At 35.3% G+C, this 20000-nt stretch overlaps 2 protein-coding genes across 3 annotated transcripts in view; one reads left to right on the forward strand and one right to left on the reverse strand.

Annotated features, from left to right (window-relative positions):
- The window catches only part of emp1 (epithelial membrane protein 1), a 38458-nt gene extending 24372 nt beyond the window's left edge, over positions 1-14086 (reverse strand). The window contains exon 1 of one of the 2 annotated variants that reach the window (XM_062027304.1): positions 13947-14086. The gene's annotated coding sequence lies outside the window, so the exon portion shown is untranslated. Of the gene's footprint in view, positions 1-4110; positions 4249-13946 lie in introns of those variants that run through there. The other variant, XM_062027305.1, reaches the window with a different exon arrangement.
- The window catches only part of LOC133634212 (uncharacterized), a 39865-nt gene continuing 33567 nt past the window's right edge, over positions 13703-20000 (forward strand). The window contains exons 1-2 of the mRNA XM_062027302.1: positions 13703-14094; positions 15787-15945. Of these exons, the coding sequence (XP_061883286.1) occupies positions 13791-14094; positions 15787-15945 (463 nt within the window). The 5' untranslated portion in view covers positions 13703-13790. The remainder of the gene's footprint in view (positions 14095-15786; positions 15946-20000) is intronic.

Raw genomic sequence — 20000 nt, forward strand, 5'->3', positions numbered from 1 at the left:
AGTTTTAAAATATGTGCGCCTTATATATGAACAAAGTTTTTAAAATAGGCCATTCATTGAAGGTGCGCCTTATAATCCGGTGCGCCTTATATATGAACAAAGTTTTAAAATAGGTGCGCCTTATATATGAACAAAGTTTTAAAATAGGTGCGCCTTATATATGAACAAAGTTTTTAAAATAGGCCATTCATTGAAGGTGCGCCTTATAATCCGGTGCGCCTTATATATGAACAAAGTTTTAAAATAGGTGCGCCTTATATATGAACAAAGTTTTAAAATAGGTGCGCCTTATATATGAACAAAGTTTTTAAAATAGGCCATTCATTGAAGGTGCGCCTTATAATCCGGTGCGCCTTATATATGAACAAAGTTTTAAAATAGGTGCGCCTTATATATGAACAAAGTTTTTAAAATAGGCCATTCATTGAAGGTGCGCCTTATAATCCGGTGCGCCTTATATATGAACAAAGTTTTAAAATAGGTGCGTCTTATATATGAACAAAGTTTTAAAATAGGTGCGCCTTATATATGAACAAAGTTTTTAGAATAGGCCATTCATTGAAGGTGCGCCTTGTAATCCGGTGCGCCTTATAGTGCGGAAAATACGGTATATTGTTCATGGAAAAACAGTACAAGTTTTTTTTTTATTCTGGCAATTTAGCTGCCAGTTTTTCTACCGTAAAAACAAATGTACCGTCTCTCCATTGACAGTAATACACCGTTAAAAACAACAAGCGTAGATTTTACAGTCAAAAACTGGCAGCTCAGTCAACAGAATTTTAACGCGAAAAAACAGTAGTCGTTTTTTTCAATTTACAGTAATATGCTGTAAAGAACAACGTACAATTTATTGTCATTTTTGGTAATTTGATGGGTAGTTTGCTGTAAAGTTAAGTATTTTTATTTAGACAAAAACGTGTTTGGAAAGTGTGATAATATTATGTAATATTTGTTGCAAATTGGATTACTAGTAAAGCTTAAAAGGTATGCAATTTCAAGCAGTACATATATTTTTTCTGTCAAAATGAAAAAAATCTATTATATTTAGTGACAAATATGAAGTACTTTGACAAATTTTTCCAGGTGTTTGTGGGCCAGATAAAATGATGTGGTGGGCCAGATCTGGCCCCCGGGCCTTGAGTTTGACACCTGTGGACAGATAGGAGTCCATAGACTAGGTGCACCTTCGTATAAACAGAAGTGTTCAAAGCTCGGGGAAAAAGTAGCATTTTATAGTCTGGTAAATATGGTAATCCAATTAAAATTGTGATTAATATGCCATATTAAACATGATTTAATATCACACATATTACGTAAAAGCAAACATGTTGTGTGATGTTCCTGTAAAAGAAAAAAAAAGCTAATCACTGTCAAACATAAAAATAATCCAACATTTGTTTAATTTCATAATCATACCAAATGCAAAAACTTCAAAACATGGCAAACTCTGCACTAATGATGTAAACACATTTAAAAGGATTACTTTTTTCCTCTCTCTTATTTGCAAAAATCCCACAGAATATCAACCGGTCCAACAAAATAATACAATTCCAATCCCAAAACCAATCCCAGAACCACTCTGAGTAAACTGAACAGTTGAGAAGACACACAAATATTGTGAATAATAACAACAGTATTAATAATGCTGAGAATACCAACAAAACAGTGGTTAAATAAACTAGACATAATTGTTATTATCACTCATTTCCATCAACATTACAGCCATTAATAATATAAATAATAATAATATAATAATAATACAAATTATTATTATTTCTAAAAATGCAGAGTTAAGTGAGCAACCTCAGTCAGTGTGCACAAAAATGCAAGTTCTAGTAAATGTGATTGTAGTGGCCTCTTCTAGCACTGTTACCATGGTAACCCCTTGACTACTAATCTTTACTAACCTACGCTTTGAGTGCCGAGCTGGACTGTGTGTGAGTGTGTGTGTGTGTGTGTGTGTTCTTGTGTTTCTAGCCTTCTTGAGACATGAAGAAAGAAAAGTATCTTCCATATGAGGAGGTGTGAACAAGTGATGACATACAGCAATCAACAAGGAGGTATTTTTCAAATTGACTGTGTGTGGCTTTTAAAAGTGCTCCCCCTCTGGTCAACATATGAAATGACAAGTGTGTGTGTGTAAAAATTTGAAGTGCTCCCCCTCTGGCCAACATATGTAAGAAATTGAAATGCGTATATAGAGACATACTGTAATAACTCAAAGTAAATAATGAAGATTAAAAACCAATTACAAACGAAAAATCCTCAAAATAAATGAACTAAAAGCCGTCTTTTTCTCACAATGTGTCGACTTTTTTCTTATAAAATTGGGAACGATTTCGCATATTCTTGCTGTTTCTGTAACATTGCAATATTTTCTTGTAAAATGATTACTTTTTAATGCAAAATGGTGACATTTGTCGTATAAAATTCTGCATATTGCCAATTTTTTTGTTGTTCTTGTAATATAGTGACACTTTTTGAGTAAAATGATGACTTTTGTCATGGTTTTGCCAAGTTATATTCCGATTATTATTATAATGTTGCCAACATTTTAAAGTTTTCTCATAAAATTGTGACTTGTGTCGAGCAAAATGACGACTATTTTCATAAAATTGCCAAAATATTAGGCTTTTTCTTGTAAGATTGTGACTGTTATTGAGTAAAATTCCAACTTCTATCATAATATTGCACAAATTTTGACTTGCGTTGAGTAAAATGAGGACTTTTATTATAATACTGCCAAAATTCTACGTTTTTCTTGTGAAATTCCAACTCATATTTCAGAATAAGCTTTTTTATATGTGCATAGTATGTATATATTATTAATGTTGTAAATACACTTCTTTATATATCTAGAAAGGCTGGTCCTAAAGAGGGAGGCATTTTTCTCGGAGCTCTCTAGAAGGTAACAAATACAAGAATGTGTGTGTGTTCTTGTATTTCTAGCCTTTTTGAGACATGAAGAAGGAAAAGTAGCTTCCATATGAGGAGGTGTGAACAAGTAATGACATCATCATGGTCCCAATAACATTGCATCTAATAGAGAATGTCTCATTTGCACCCCCTGCTGGTGACATCTATCAAAATGAGGGTGGTCCCAAAAAGGAGGGATTTGTCAAATTGACTGTGTGTCGCTTTTAAAAGTGCTCCCCCTCTGGTCAACATATGAAATAACAAGTGTGTGTAAGATGTTGAAATGCGCCCCCTTTGGCCAAAATGTAATTAAAAAATAAATAAATATGTATATAGAGATATACTGTAATAACTTGAAGTAAATAATGAAGATTAAAAACCAATTACAAACAAAAAATTCTCAAGAAAAAAAATGAACTAAAAGCCGTCTTTTTCTCACAATGTGTCGACCTTTTTCTTATAAAATTGGGAACAATTTCTCAAATTCGTTCTGTTTCTGTAACATTGCAATATTTTCTTGTAAAATTATTACTTTTTAATGCAAAATGGTGACATTTTGTCGTATAAAATTCCGACCTTTATCACAATACTGCCAACTTTTTTTGTTCTTCTTGTAAAATAGTGCCTTTTTTTGAGTAAAATGATGACTTTTGTCACGGTTTTGCCAAGTAAAATTCCAATTATTATTATAATGTTGCCAACATTTTAAAGTTTTCTTATAAAATTGTGACTTGTGTCGAGTAAAATTACGACTCTTTTCATAAAATTGCCAAAATGTTAGGCTTTTTCTTGTAAAATTGTGACTGTTATTGAGTAAAATTCCAACTTTTATCATAATTTTGCACAAATGTTCAGTTTTTCTTGTCAAATTTGGGCTTGCGTTGAGTAAAATGACAACTTTTATTATAATACTGCCAACATTCTAAGTGTTTCTTGTGAAATTGTGACCTTTTTCTTGTGAAATTCCAACAAATTTTTCACAACAAGCTTTTTTATACGTGCATGGTATGTATATATTATTCATGTTGTAAAAGGGTGGTCCTAAAGAGGTAGGCATTTTTCTCAGAGGTCTCAAGAAGGTAAGAAATCCAAGAATGTGTGTGAGAGGCAACAGCTGCTTGTCTCATTAGTGATACACACAAATGTAGCGGCCATGTTTCGACAGGATCACTTGTCTGCAAAGGCCGTCACTACCTGTGAGGACAGCTCAGGTGTGTGCGGGCTCTTCTTCTGGGGACAAAAGCATGTTTTGAAAGCGGCTCATCTCTGCCCTCAGGCCTCCTGGGGCCCCAGAAGGACGCGGTAGAACTTCCTGATCCCAGTCCAACAATGGCGTCTTTGTACTGCTGTTTGTGCCACCAAGATGATGACGACTTCCTCTGCTTGGACACAGGCCACGCCCTCCACACAGGCCACGCCCTCATCTGTGTAAGTGAGCAACTTTACCCGGAAACTGGATTTGTTTGAGGCAATGCATTCTTGCAGGACTCTGAGTAGCTTATTTACACGACTCTGCGCTAAAGTTCTGTTGTTTTGTTGAAGTCGGTTCTCACTAACTGCCACAGTCGTGGTCATAAAGTGGGATCAGTGAGCTGATAAAGACGGGAGACCATCCAACATGACCTTTAACGCCATCACCTGGTACATGTTGGTGTGTTCACAGCGTTCTACCAATGCTAACTTTGATTCTGTTTCACACCTAGCATTTAGTAGCCTGTTAGCGTTAGCCCAGCTAGCTGCGAGCTACAAACAACACATTCAAAGACTTGATGGACCACATTGAATGAAATGATGGGCCACATTAAAAGACATGATGGACCACATTGAATGAAATGATGGGCCACATTAAAAGACATGATGGACCACATTGAATGAAATGATGGGCCACATTAAAAGACTTAATGGACCACATTGAATGAAATGATGGGCCACATTAAAAGACATGATGGACCACATTGAATGAAATGATGGGCCACATTAAAAGACAGGATGGACCACATTAAAAGACATGATGGACCACATTGAATGAAATGATGGGCCACATTAAAAGACTTAATGGACCACATTGAATGAAATGATGGGCCACCTTAAAAGACATGATGGACCACATAAAAAGACATGATGGACCACACTGAATGAAATGATGGGCCACCTTAAAAGACTTGATGGACCACATTGAATGAAATGATGGGCCACTTTAAAAGACTTGAAGGACCACATTAAAAGACTTGATGGACCACATTGAATGAAATGATGGGCCACATTAAAAGACTTGAGAGACCACATTGAATGAAATGATGGGCCACCTTAAAAGACTTGAAGGACCACCTTAAAAGACATGATGGACCACATTGAATGAAATGATGGGCCACTTTAAAAGACATGATGGACCACATTAAAATACTGGATGGACCACATTGAATGAAATGATGGGCCACATTAAAAGACTTGAGAGACCACATTGAATGAAATGATGGGCTACATTAAAAGACTTGATGGACCACATTGAATGTGATGATGGGCCACATTAAAAGACATGATGGACCACCTTAAAAGACATGATGGACCACATTGAATGAAATGATGGGCCACATTAAAAGACATGATGGACCACATTAAAAGACTGGATGGACCACATTGAATGAAATGATGGGCCACATTAAAAGACTTGAGAGACCACATTGAATGAAATGATGGGCTACATTAAAAGACTTGATGGACCACATTGAATGTGATGATGGGCCACATTAAAAGACATGATGGACCACCTTAAAAGACTTGATGGACCACATTGAATGAAATGATGGGCCACATTAAAAGACTTGATGGACCACGTTAAAAGACTTGATGGACCACATTGAATGAAATGATGGGCCACATTAAAAAACATGATGGACCACATTGAATGAAATGATGGGCCAGATTAAAAGACTTGATGGACCACATTGAATGAAATTATGGGCCAGATTAAAAGACTTGATAGACCACATTGAATGAAATGATGGGCCACATTAAAAGACTTGATGGACCACATTGAATGAAATTATGGGCCACATTAAAAGACATGATGGACCACATTAAAAGACATGATGGACCACATTAAAAGACTGGATGGACCACATTGAATGAAATGATGGGCCACATTAAAAGACATGATGGACCACATTAAAAGACTGGATGGACCACATTGAATGAAATGATGGGCCACCTTAAAAGACTTGATGGACCACCTTAAAAGACTGGATGGACCACATTGAATGAAATGATGGGCCACATTAAAAGACTTGATGGACCACCTTGAAAGACATGATGGACCACATTAAAAGACTGGATGGACCACATTGAATGAAATGATGGGCCACCTTAAAAGACTTGATAGACCACATTGAATGAAATGATGTACAAAACATTAAATAATAATAATAATAATAATAATAAGAGATTAGGTGGTAAACTACATGACGTGAAAAAAACATTAGATAGGGTGACGAGCCACATGGAATAATAATAATAATAATAATCATAATAATAATGGATTAAGTGGTAAGCTACATGACGTGACGGACCACATTGAATGACTTGGTGGGCCACAATAAATAATAATAATAATAATGGATTAAGTGGTAAGCTACATGACATGACGGACCACATTGAATGACTTGGTGGGCCACAATAAATAATAATAATAATAATGGATTAAGTGGTAAACTACATGACGTGACAGACCACATTGAATGACTTGGTAGGCCACAATAATTAATAATAATAATAATAATAATAATGGATTAAGTGGTAAACTACATGACGTGACGGACCACATTGAATGACTTGGTGGGCCACAATAAATAATAATAATAATAATGGATTAAGTGGTAAACTACATGACGTGACAGACCACATTGAATGACTTGGTGGGCCACAATAAATAATAATAATAATAATGGATTAAGTGGTAAACTACATGACGTGATGGACCACGTTGAATGACTTGGTGGGCCACAATAAATAATAATAATAATAATGGATTAAGTGGTAAAATACATGACGTGACAGACCACATTGAATGACTTGGTGGGCCACAATAAATAATAATAATAATAATGGATTAAGTGGTAAGATACATGACGTGACAGACCACATTGAATGACTTGGTGGGCCACAATAAATAATAATAATAATAATGGATTAAGTGGTAAGATACATGACGTGACAGACCACATTGAATGACTTGGTGGGCCACAATAAATAATAATAATAATAATAATGGATTAAGTGGTAAGCTACATGACGAGCCACATTAAATGATGTGTCGGGCCAGATCTGTCCTGGTGTGTTGAGTTCACACCAGTCAGGTCACAATGTGCTCTCCCCCCCACAAGCCCAAGTCTTGGCAAGCATACTATTCCTCTTTTCTTCCTTGCTCTGAAAGCGCCTCCAATCCATTTCCACAGCCATCAAACATTTCAGCAGCGCTCAGAACATTCCAGATGAATTCCAGAGGTCCTCCAGACACTGCAGCTCACATCTGGAGAAAGTCCCTTCCCAGCACATAGTGGACTCATGGGATGACGTGTGACCACTGAGTGCACCTAGCATGCACACTTTGACTGTAGTACCCCTTTGTTCTTATTATGGGCCTGCTGCATTGCATTATTAGTCCTCATACTTCAACTGACATTATTTTTATTATTAATATTATTATTATGGGCCTGCTGCATTGCATTATTAGTCCTCATACTTCAACTGACATTATTATTATTATTATTAATATTATTATTATGGGCCTGCTGCATTGCATTATTAGTCCTCATACTTCAACTGACATTATTATTATTATTAATATTATTATTATGGGCCTTCTGCATTGCATTATTAGTCCTCATACTTCAACTGACATTATTATTATTATTATTAATATTATTATTATGGGCCTGCTGCATTGCATTATTATTCCTCATACTTCAACTGTCATTATTATTATTATTAATATTAATATTATTATGGGCCTGCTGCATTGCATTATTAGTCCTCATACTTCAACTGTCATTATTATTATTATTAATATTAATATTATTATGGGCCTGTTGCATTGCATTATTATTCCTCATACTTCAACTGTCATTATTATTATTATTAATATTAATATTATTATGGGCCTGCTGCATTGCATTATTATTCCTCATACTTCAACTGTCATTATTATTATTATTAATATTAATATTATTATGGGCCTGCTGCATTGCATTATTAGTCCTCATACTTCAACTGTCATTATTATTATTATTAATATTATTATGGGCCTGTTGCATTGCATTATTATTCCTCATACTTCAACTGTCATTAGTATTATTATTATTAATATTAATATTATTATGGGCCTGTTGCATTGCATTATTATTCCTCATACTTCAACTGTCATTATTATTATTATCAATATTAATATCATTATGGGCCTGTTGCATTGCACTATTATTCCTCATACTTCAACTGTAATTATTATTATTATTAATATTAATATTAATATGGGCCTGTTGCATTGCATTATTATTCCTCATACTTCAACTGTCATTATTATTATTGATATTATTATGGGCCTGTTGCATTGCATTATTATTCCTCATACTTAAAACTTTTATTATTATTATTAACATTATTATGGGCCTGTTGCATTGCAATATTATTCCTCATACTTCAACTGTTATTATTACTATTGTTATTATTATGGGCCTGCTGCATTGCATTATTATTCATCATACTTCAACTTTTATTATTATTATTATGGGCCTGCTGCATTGCATTATTATTCATCATACTTCAACTTTATTATTATTAATATTATTATTATGAATATTATTATGGGGCTGCTACATTGCATTATTATTCCTCATACTTAAACTTTTATTATTATTAATTATATAGTATGGGCCTGCTGGATTGTATTATTATTCCTCATACTTCAACTGTTATTATTAATAGTGTTATTATCATGGGCCTGCTGCATTGCATTATTATTCCTCATACTTCAACTGTTATTATTACTATTGTTATTATTATGGGACTGCTGCATTGCATTATTATTCCTCATACTTCAACTTTTATTATTATTATTATTATTATGGGCCTGCTGCATTGCATTATTATTCCTCTTATTTAAACTGTTGTTATTATTATTATTATTATGGGCCTGCTGCATTGCATTATTATTCCTCATACTGCAACTTGTTTTATTATTATTATTATTATTATTATGGCCGTTATTATTCCTCCTACTTCAACTGTTATTATTATTATTATTATGGGCCTGCTGCATTGCATTATTATTCCTCATACTTCAACTGTTATTATTATGAGCCTGCTGCATTGCATTATTATTCCTCGTACTTCAACTGTTATTATTATTATTATTATGGGCCTGCTGCATTGCATTATTACTCCTCATACTTCAACTGTAATTATTATTATTTGTATTATAGTTGTGCACGTTTCTCTTACGTCTAATACGAGACCAACCGGCCAACAAACCCTCACATGTTATACCGTCGGAAAGTCCCCGCGTTTCTTTTCTCTCCAATTACACAGCCATACACCTTACAGTCATATCACCTGGTATGTGACACATGCTAACTGATAGCATGCTAACATTAGCATGATAACTTTTTGCGTGAAATTTGCAGCCGTTTACTAACGAGTCATATAACTCGGTACGTAACACTTGTAAACTGTTAACGTGCAAACGTTAGCATGCTAACTTTTTTAGCTAATTGTACTCTTTTTTCCCCCCTCTAATCCCCATATAACTTGGTATGTGACACAAGCTAACTATTATCATGCTCATGTTAGCTTGCTAACATGCTAACACTAGCATGCTAACTTTTTGAGCTAGTTTTGCAACCGTTTACCCCAGAGTCATATAACTTGGTACGTGACACTTGTTAACTGTTAGCATGCAAACGATAGCATGCTAGCAAGCTAACTTAAGCATGCTAACTTTTTCATCTCATTTTACACTTTTTTAAATGTATTTCCGCAGCCATACACCTTAGAGTCATATAACTTGGTAAATGAAACATGCTGACTGTTATCATGCTAATGTTAGCACACATGCTAAATGTTAGCTATTTTATGTAATCATCCTAATGTTTTAGGATAGCTTTGTAGCTCATTTTGTACAGTTACACCTAAAGGATTCAGACACTCGGCACCATCTTAAAAGTATGGCGGCTTCCGACGAGCCCCGGCCAGAGGTCCAAGGCACAGATAGCAGGCCCATCAAAATTTCCGCGGGAATTTTCTAGTCTCCTATTATTCTCCCTTACCGCGATTTGAACTACAAATCTGACACTCAACATCGCTCATTTTCTGCCCCTCATCCTGTTGAGGGTCTAGGAGCGAGCTGGACCGGGACCATGGCCGCCCCATGCTTCAAATTAAATTCAGGTGTCATTAAAAAAGTCTAAAAATGGTTTTACATTTAAAAAAAAAATATTTAAAAAGTATGATGGCCTCAAAGTAAATGTTGTCTTCGGTTTTCAATTTCCAAGGCTTATATAAAACAAAGGTCTGAGTGGAGATTTGAACCCAGAACCGTGCCAGGCCAACCACATGCACATCATGAGGATTATAGAATTGTAAGAATTTTATGGAAGTTAAAGTGTGCAAGCACAACACAAAAAAATTAATAAATACTAGCTAGACAATAATAGTCGTATTGTTTGTATTGATTTATTTCAGTTTTTGTATACAAGAAGTCATTTTTCTCACATTCTTATGACTAATAAATTGTTAAATAATTCAACTTTTTTTTCTTTTTTTTCCCCCAGCTTTTTATGGTTTATTTTAGACTGTGAATGGCAATATTATTATTATTATTTTAGTGTATGTATATGCATTTTAGATAATGAGTTATGTCTTGTAATCTCAATGTACATTTTGGAGCCGATACACAAAACAACCGTCACTTAACACCTTGAAAAATATAGTTTTATGTGCCTATTTTGGGAAATTTTGTACAAGATTTTGTTTATTTTTATGTCCATACTTTTGAAAGATGTTTTTGTTTTGTACAGAATAAAATTCTAATTCTAATTATTAATGGAATATACCCCACCGGTGATTTTTTTAAACTAAGATTTTACATTTTGGCTTACAATTGTTATATCTGTAACGCTATAGAACAGGGGATCTTAACATTTTTGACCTCGGGGCCCAACTACAGAGGGGCCCCGAGGCCCACTCAAAATTTAAAATCCTACTCTTAATGTAATCCTATTCAATAATTATATCAAACATACTTGCAGTTTACAACCTTGTCAAATGATAAGAAACAATGTGTTTGTCACAAAGACGATTATATATTTAACACATAAAATTTAGGCTTAGGTCAGGCTGATTATAAAAATAAATAACCAAATATATTGCATAAGAAATGACTCATAATTACCTGACATTTACATACAATTATGTTGTGATAAAATAAATAAACAACATTTTATAATGAATATGTTTAGCTAAACTGTCAATACGATTTAAGTGCAAATGAAAATACAGCTTCACCACTTTAGTCATAATTTTTGCGCTTAAAAAACGTTTCTATGACTTCAGCTCCAGGCTTCTTCTGTTTGATATTGTCACTACTGCCACAAGTGGCGGAAAAGCGTATTACAACTGAGTCCTGCTGCGGCCCAAACGGACTTCAGCAGAGGAACAGATATTTTTTTGGCGGCCCCCGGCCCAATGGCTAAAAAACACTGCTAAAAACATCCACTGTAATGATATCAAGTACAGGAACGTATCTAGTCGATACTACTATGATTACGCCGATATTTTTTGGCATCACAACATCTTCTTTCGTTTTTAAAAAATTTATATTATGTCTATAAAGTCAGTAAATACGTCCTTAGACACATGAGGACTTTGAATATGACCAATATATGATCCTGTAACTACTTGGTATCGGATCCATACCTAAATGTGTGGTATCATCCAAAACTAATGTAAAGTATCAAAGAAGAGAAGAATAAGTGATTATTACATTTTAACAGAAGTGTAGATAGAACATGTTAAAACAGAAAATAAGCAGATATTAACAGTAAATGAACAAGTGGATTTATCAATTTTTACAGTTTGTCCCTCATAATGTGTACAAAATAATAGGTGTATAAATGACACAATATGTTACTGCATACGTCAGCAGACTAATTAGGAGTCTTTGTTTGTTTACTTACTACTAAAAGACAAGTTGTCTAGTATGTTCACTATTTTATTTAAGGACTAAATTACAATAATAAACATATGTTTCATGTACCCTAAAATTTTTATTTCTCCAGAAATTGTATTTGATATGCCATTGATATTTTTTAATTATTATTATTATTATTTGAAACTGGATTTTGCATGTCACTATAAAGTTATATAAGCCTTGCTTGTTCAATATTCAATGCTTGTTTGGGTCCCTATTAAAACGTTAATTTGTTCAACCTTTGTTCAGTTTTACATTTTGTCCCACGCTTTATTTGAGTTTGACACCCCTGATTTAAGGGAAGAATGTAATACAAAATATCAATACAAAGTGTCAAGACAGAATAAACTCTCTGCTGCTGCAGCAACAGAGATACAGTCTATAAGATGTATAGATATCTAATGTATTCATACATTGTTTATGTAGTATGTATATATAACCTCATCATATTGTTTATTCAACTTAAAAATAGCTGACCGTTTTTTTCCCCTTCTCTGGGATTATATTCCCAGTTTTAAACTGGGACGTCTGGTCACTTATAGCATATAAGAATATTCTATTACTATTAAGTAAACTATGAATAATAAAACATGTGTACTTTATCATAGCTACACATATGACAAAAAACGGCGTGAAAATCAGTGGTATTCAGTGAGGTAAGATGAATGACAGTTAATTGCTCCTGCCAAATTAATTGCACTGGGTGGAGCGGATCACCACTCCAAGATGGCGGCCCCGCGTCTCGTCAGCGCCAGTAGGCAGTAGCGCTCCATGCTGCGTACCCTTAGAACAGGGGTCGGCAACCCAAAATGTTGAAAGAGCCATATTGGACCAAAAATACAAAAACAAATCTGTCTGGAGCCGCAAAAAATATTACATGTGTCATGAGATATAAATTTAACTAAGAGGACTTAAAGGAAACTAAATGAGCTCAAATATAGCTACAAATGAGGCATAATGATGCAATATGTACATATCGCTAGCCTAAATAGCATGTTAGCATCGATTAGCTTGCGGTCATGCAGTGACCAAATATGTCTGATTAGCACTCCACACAAGTCAATAACATCAACAAAACTCACCTTTGTGCACTCATGCACAACGTTAAAAGTGTGGTGGACAAAATGAGACCGAAAAAGAAGTGGCATAAAACACGGCCTAGAAAGTCGGAGAAAGTTATAAATGTAAACAAACTATACGGTGAGTTCAAGGACCGCCAAAATAAGTAGGACAAAACGGCGCTCGCCAAATACTCGAATCAGTGAAGCATGTTTAATACAAACAGTGTGATTTATAACAATTAGGGAGGTTTGTGTCATGTTTGTCCTCCTACAGAAACCATACTAAAACAAAAAAATAGATTTTTTTCCCCCTCATCATTTTCCATTCTTCATACATTTTTGAAAAATCTCCAGAGAGCCACTAGGGCGGCGCTAGAGCCGCGGGTTGCCGACCCCCGTCTATGGTTGTCAATGTGTGCAACGTCAATTGATTATGACGTCATCAGCAGACGACGCCCCCTTCCAAGTATCACCTCCCCTGATTGGTTGAGGCGGGCTCTTTAATTAGCCTCACCTGCACGAGACGCACGAGTCTAAACTAAGCTAAGCTAAGCTACAGCGTCAACAAACTGGCGATGTTTTGTAAAGAAAACATTAATAAGTCCGCTTTGTTTTTATATATAGTTACCATTTATGTCTTCCGCCTCAGCGGGTCCATACCCCCAGCACCGCGGGGAACCCAGGAGTCGGAACAATTGAGCCAGAGAAACATGGTGGATGGAGCGCCTCACCTGGGACACGCTCCAAAGTCCAGGACCAGCAAAGACGACGCGAACACCTGGCCTCCGTGGACGTGGACGTGGACGTGGACTGCCGGCAAGGTGAGCAGGCAGCAGAGTGTGGCCGACACTGAAGATGGATATCAAGGAGATTTCACAGGTAACTTTTTATTTCACTTATGTGCGATTCTACTCATTGTGTGTCCTTTCCGAGCCGATACCGAGGCACGTTCAGGCTGTATTGGCGATGCCGAGCCGATACCGATACAAATATACCTAACGTGTCTAATCGGAATTTAATGAGAAAAAGCTGATAAAAAAACCCAAACCTAATTAATATACTTTAGTCACCTGTAACATGTGTATGTATGTGTGTGGGTGTGTATGTATATATGTGTGTTTGTATATATGTATGTGGGTGTGTATGTATGTATATAAATATATATATATATATATGTGTATGTGTGTGTGTGTTTTGTATATATGTATGTGTTTATGTATATGTTTGTGTGTGTGTGTGTGTTTGTTTATGTATGTATGTTTGTGTGTGTGTGTGTGTCTGTATATATATATATATGTGTGTGTGTGTACGTATATGCGTGTGTGTTTTTGTATGTACTGTGTGTGTGTGTGTGTGTATATGTATATGTGTGTGTGTGTATGTATTAATGTGTGTGTGTTTTTTGTGTACGTGTGTATGTACATATGTATGTGTGTACAGTATATATGTATGTGTGTGTGTATATATGTATTTATGTGTGTATGTATGTATATATGTATATATGTATGTGTGTGTGTGTGTTTGTTTATGTATGTATGTTTGTGTGTGTGTGTGTGTGTCTGTATATATATATGTGTGTGTGTGTGTATGTATATGCGTGTGTGTTTTTGTATGTACTGTGTGTGTGTGTGTGTGTATATGTATGTGTGTGTGTGTGTGTGTGTATGTATTAATGTGTGTGTGTTTTTTGTGTACGTGTGTATGTACATATGTATGTGTGTACAGTATATATGTATGTGTGTGTGTGTGTGTGTGTGTGTGTATATATATGTATTTATGTGTGTGTGTGTTTTTTGTGTACGTGTGTATGTACATATGTACGGGTGTACAGTATGTATGTGTGTACAGTATATGTGTGCGTGTGTGTGTGTGTGTGTTCTTAGCATTGTTTTAAAAATATCAAAATGGCCTCCCCATATTTGACTGAAAAAGTTTGGTGAAAAAGTTTAGACACCCCTGATCTAAAATATTAGAAGCTCTCCAAAGACAAATAAAATATAAACAAAGTTTAGTTAGTAATATTGTATTTTTTAATTAACTAACTTATGAATTAATTTGAAAAATTACAAAAAGCATAATCAACATTGTTAAATGTGAACATTAATATTTTTGTACTGGCAGAATTTTTGACACACTAATTTGCGCAGGTACATAGTCATTTTATTAGTTTTATTCTATTCTTACGAGGGGAAAAAACAACAGTACAAGTGCAAGAAAAAATAGCAAAATAATGTAAAGTATGTCATGAGAAAAAAGCTGAAATGTTCTAATTAATAATAATAATAATATTTAGTTCCCTATAATACAAAACTGGCACAATATTTTGTTTTCAGCGTTAAAAAAAACTAAACAATTTGAACATGGCCCCGCATACTTAGACTTTTCAGTTTGTGGCCCTTGGTGAAAAAGTTCAAACAACCCTGAACTAAAGTATAAACAGTATCCATATTTTGATTTGAGGATCGATATCAGAGCATAAAGATCTGTTTTAGATATTTCCAACAAGTGTCCTAGTCTTTCAAGTCTCTCTTACAGCAATGTTTACTAACACTGTTGTTTTATATGATTTAGGTTTTAAAGGAGTCCATGGGAGGGCACTGGTATCAACTTCTGGCCCCGCTGCGCATGTATCGGCGTGGCTGGCCATGAGCCCTGTGCTGCTGTGTTATCATCATGCCATGACATTCACAGCCTCTGGACCAGGAGTCACACAGCTCTTTGTGGACGCAGGTACAATTTTAGTCTTGTTACCGCAGTACTTGTCAAGGCTTGAGTGCGTTTTCACTGTCCTGAGCAGAAAGGGTGTGAACTATTAAACAACTACTGTCTAATACAGGGGTGTCCAACGTGAAAGATAAGATGCAAAGACTTAAGTCAACTTGACCGTCATCTTTGAAGTAGTTAGAGTTGTGTACAGAGCTCGCAATTGGTTGACGGCACGATGTGCACCCTGAACTCCATTGTACAAATGTGTTTTATTTCATGCTTAAATCTACCATGTTCACATTGGTTAAGTTTGTACTTATGTTACCTTTTCATTTGGCTATTATGGTGTCGTTTTTTGTTTTGATTATAAGTGTAATATTTGAATAATGACAAATGAATGTGTTGTGGCAGTTGTGGATGTCACCAATGCGGCGGTTTGAGGGAACACTCGATTGCCTTTCCAAACATTTTTAATGGTGAACTGCCAACATGGCAATGCTAAACAGGAAGTGATTCAAGTGTAATGGCTTTGTAAAACCACAGTCTAAGTTTGTTGTGTTCTTTTATGGTGTTTTTTGAAACCGCACACATTTTTCTGTCAGAAGTTTCAACTGACTTGAAGTGTTTTGTCAAGATTATTTGCAATGTGTACATTTTAAGAATGTGCTTGTTCTATTTTTGGCCAAAGTAAGACAAAGAAAACAATCTAAAAGTTGTCTTTAGTTTTAAGTTATCATGCCATGATTTTACCAGTCCGGCCTGCGTGAGAATAGGTTTTTCTCCATGTGACCCCTGAGCTAAGATGACTTTGACACCCCTGTTCTAATACCAGAACAAATACAATTGTACTGCCTTAATGGAAGTTATTGATAGTAGCTTACAGGGCACACATTATGAGTGATGTGCGATACCACTGATTTTCTTTCCGAAATTCAGGCTGGTATCGGCGATACTTTGTGCAAATATACCTAACATAAAAGTTTTGTGTTTTCAAATAACATATCTATTTTAAAAAAAACAACAGTAAAAATGTAAGAAAAAGAGCAAACAAATCAGAACATAATGAAAAAAGTTGAATGTTTTAAACTGATGAATAAGAATATACTTAGTCACCTGTAACACAAAATGTCATCTTTAAATATATCTGTGTTTAGCTTTTTTTTCTTCTTCATCAGTTCATGCTCGCAGACTTAGATTGGTCAATTACGAACCCCAAAAGCAGTGAAGTTGTCACGTTGTGTAAATGGTAAATAAAAAGAGAATACAACAAATCCTTTTCAACTTATATTCAATTGAATAGACTGCAAAGACAACTGGAAAATGTTATTTTTTGCAAATATTAGCTCATTTGGAATTTGATGTCTGCAAAATGTTTCAAAAAAGCTGGCACAAGTGGCAAAAAAGACTGAGAAAGTTGAGGAATGCTCGTCAAAGACTTATTTGGAACATCCCACAGGTGAACAGGCTAATTGGGAACAGGTGGGTGCCATGATTGGGTATAAAAGCAGCTTCCATGAAATGCTCAATCATTCACAAACAAGGACGGGGTCGAGGGTCACCACTTTGTCAACAAATGCCTGAGCAAATTGTTGAAGAACAACATTTCTCAAGCAGCTATTGCAAGGAATTTAGGGATTTCACCATCTACGCTCCGTAATATCATCAAAAGGTTACAAAAATCAGGAAAAATCACTGCACATAAGCCATGATATTACGGACCTTGGATCCCTCAGGCGGTACTGCATCAAAACGCGACATCAGTGTGTAAAGGATATCACCACAACAGCTCAGGAACACTTCAGAAAACCACTGTTGGTCGCTACACCTGTAAGTGCAAGTTAAAACTCTACTATGCAAAGCCAAAGCCATTTATCAACAACACCCAGAAATGCTTCGCTGGGCCCGAGGGTCAAAGTGTAAAAGGCAGCATGTGTGATGGTATGGGGGTGTATTAGTGGCCAAGACATGGGTAACTTACACATCTGTGAAGGCAACATTAATGCTGAAAGGTACATACAGCTTTTGGAGCAACATATGTTGCCATCCAAGCAACGTTATCATGGACGCCCCTGCTTATTTCAGCAAGACAATGCCAAGCCAGGTGTTGCAACAGCGTGGCTTCATAGTAAAAGAGTGCGGGTACTAGACTGGCCTGCCTGTAGTCCAGACATTGAAAATGTGTGAAGGCTAAAATATGAGAAGGGAGACTGTTGAACAACTTAAGCTGTACATCAAGCAAGAATGGGAAAGAATTCCACTTCAAAAATGTGTCTCCTCAGTTCCCAAACCTTTACTGAGTGTTGTTAAAAGGAAAGGCCATGTAACACACTGGTAAAAATGCCCCTCTGACAACTTTTTTGCAATGTGTTGCTGCCATTAAATTCTAAGTTGATTATTTGCAAAAAAATACAAGTTTCTCAGTGTGAACATGAAATATCTTGTCTTTGCAGTCTATTCAATTGAATATAAGTTGAAAAGGATTTGTTGTATTCTCTTTTTATTTACCATTTACACAACGTGACAACTTCACGGCTTTTGGCTTTTGTACATTGTTTCTTATGGAGAAATCTGCTTCATTAAACAAACTTTTCTATTTACAAACCTTGTTCAAGAACCGATTTGGTTTCGTACATCGAAGTTCAAAATAAGTTAGGCAGATACAGTGGAACCAACTTAATACTGGTATCATACTGTATGTGTATATCAGGCGCGCTACTTTTACATTGACCAAAGTGGGTATCAATATACATCATATATATATATATATATATATATATATATATAATGTATATTTATTTATTTAGGAAAGAGAGGTTAACAAGTTAAAGGTGTTTAATGATAATACAAGCATGTTTAACATTCCTTTCTTTCATGAAGACAAGAATATAAGTTGGTGTGATTGTGATGACTTGCATTGATCGGAATCCGACAGTAGTGATGATAACCTCCACATTTTCAAATGGAGGAGAAAAAAAGTCCTCCTTTCTGTCCAACACCACATGAAAGTGCTTGCTTTTTGCCATCTTATTTGTCCAGCTTCCATACTCCTTTTTATACACTTTACAAGAAATACATTGGCGGCAACCGTGCGCTAGCTTTCTGAGACTCTTATTTTGTTAGCGCAGGCAGGATGAAGCAGCGCTTTTATTGTGAAGACAGGAAGTGTGCAGAGTTTTGACAGCAGGTACGGCAGGCGAGAGTCTGTTGAAATAAAAAGTGTTTCTCGCCTTCCTGTCGGTCGTTTTTTCTTAATGATCTGGCAGCAGCCAGCGTCATCTCACAAGTAAGTCAATCAAGTGACCAAAGTGACGTCTTGGTGAAGATTGATGATCCATCATTTTTAGGTCTTATTTTTTAAATGCCTGACTGGCGATGGACTGATATCGACGAACATAAAATGCTAAATATTGTGGCTGATAATCGGCCCGGTCGATACTCTGTAGATCCTTAGTTTTTAGTAGGGATGTCCGATAATGGCTTTTTGCCGATATCCGATATTCTGATATTGTCCAACTCTTTAATTACCCATATCAACCGATATCGACCGATATATACAGTCGTGGAATTAACACATTATTATTATGCCTAATTTGGACAACCAGGTATGGTGAAGATAAGATACTTTTAAATTTTTTTTATAAAATAAGATATATAAATTTAAAAAAAATTCTTGAATAAAAAAGAAAGTAAAACAATATAAAAACAGTTACATAGAAACTAGTAATGAATGAAAATGAGTACAATGAAGTGTTAAAGGTTAGTACTATTAGTGGAGCAGCAGCACGCACAACCATGTGTGCTTACGGACTGTATCCCTTGCAGACTGTATTGATATATATTCATATATAATGTAGGAACCACAATATTAATAACAGAAAGAAACAACCCTTTTGTGTGAATGAGTGTGAATAGGGGAGGGAGGTTTTTTGGTTGGTGCACTAATTGTAAGTGTATCTTGTGTTTTTATGTTGATTTAATTTAAAAAAAAAACTAATAAAAAAAACAAAAAACGATACCGATATAAAAAAAACCGATACGATAATTTCCGATATTACATTTTAACGCATTTATCGGACGAT

This window comes from Entelurus aequoreus, linkage group LG18, assembly GCF_033978785.1.
Source record: "Entelurus aequoreus isolate RoL-2023_Sb linkage group LG18, RoL_Eaeq_v1.1, whole genome shotgun sequence".
Taxonomy (NCBI): Eukaryota; Metazoa; Chordata; class Actinopteri; order Syngnathiformes; family Syngnathidae; genus Entelurus; species Entelurus aequoreus.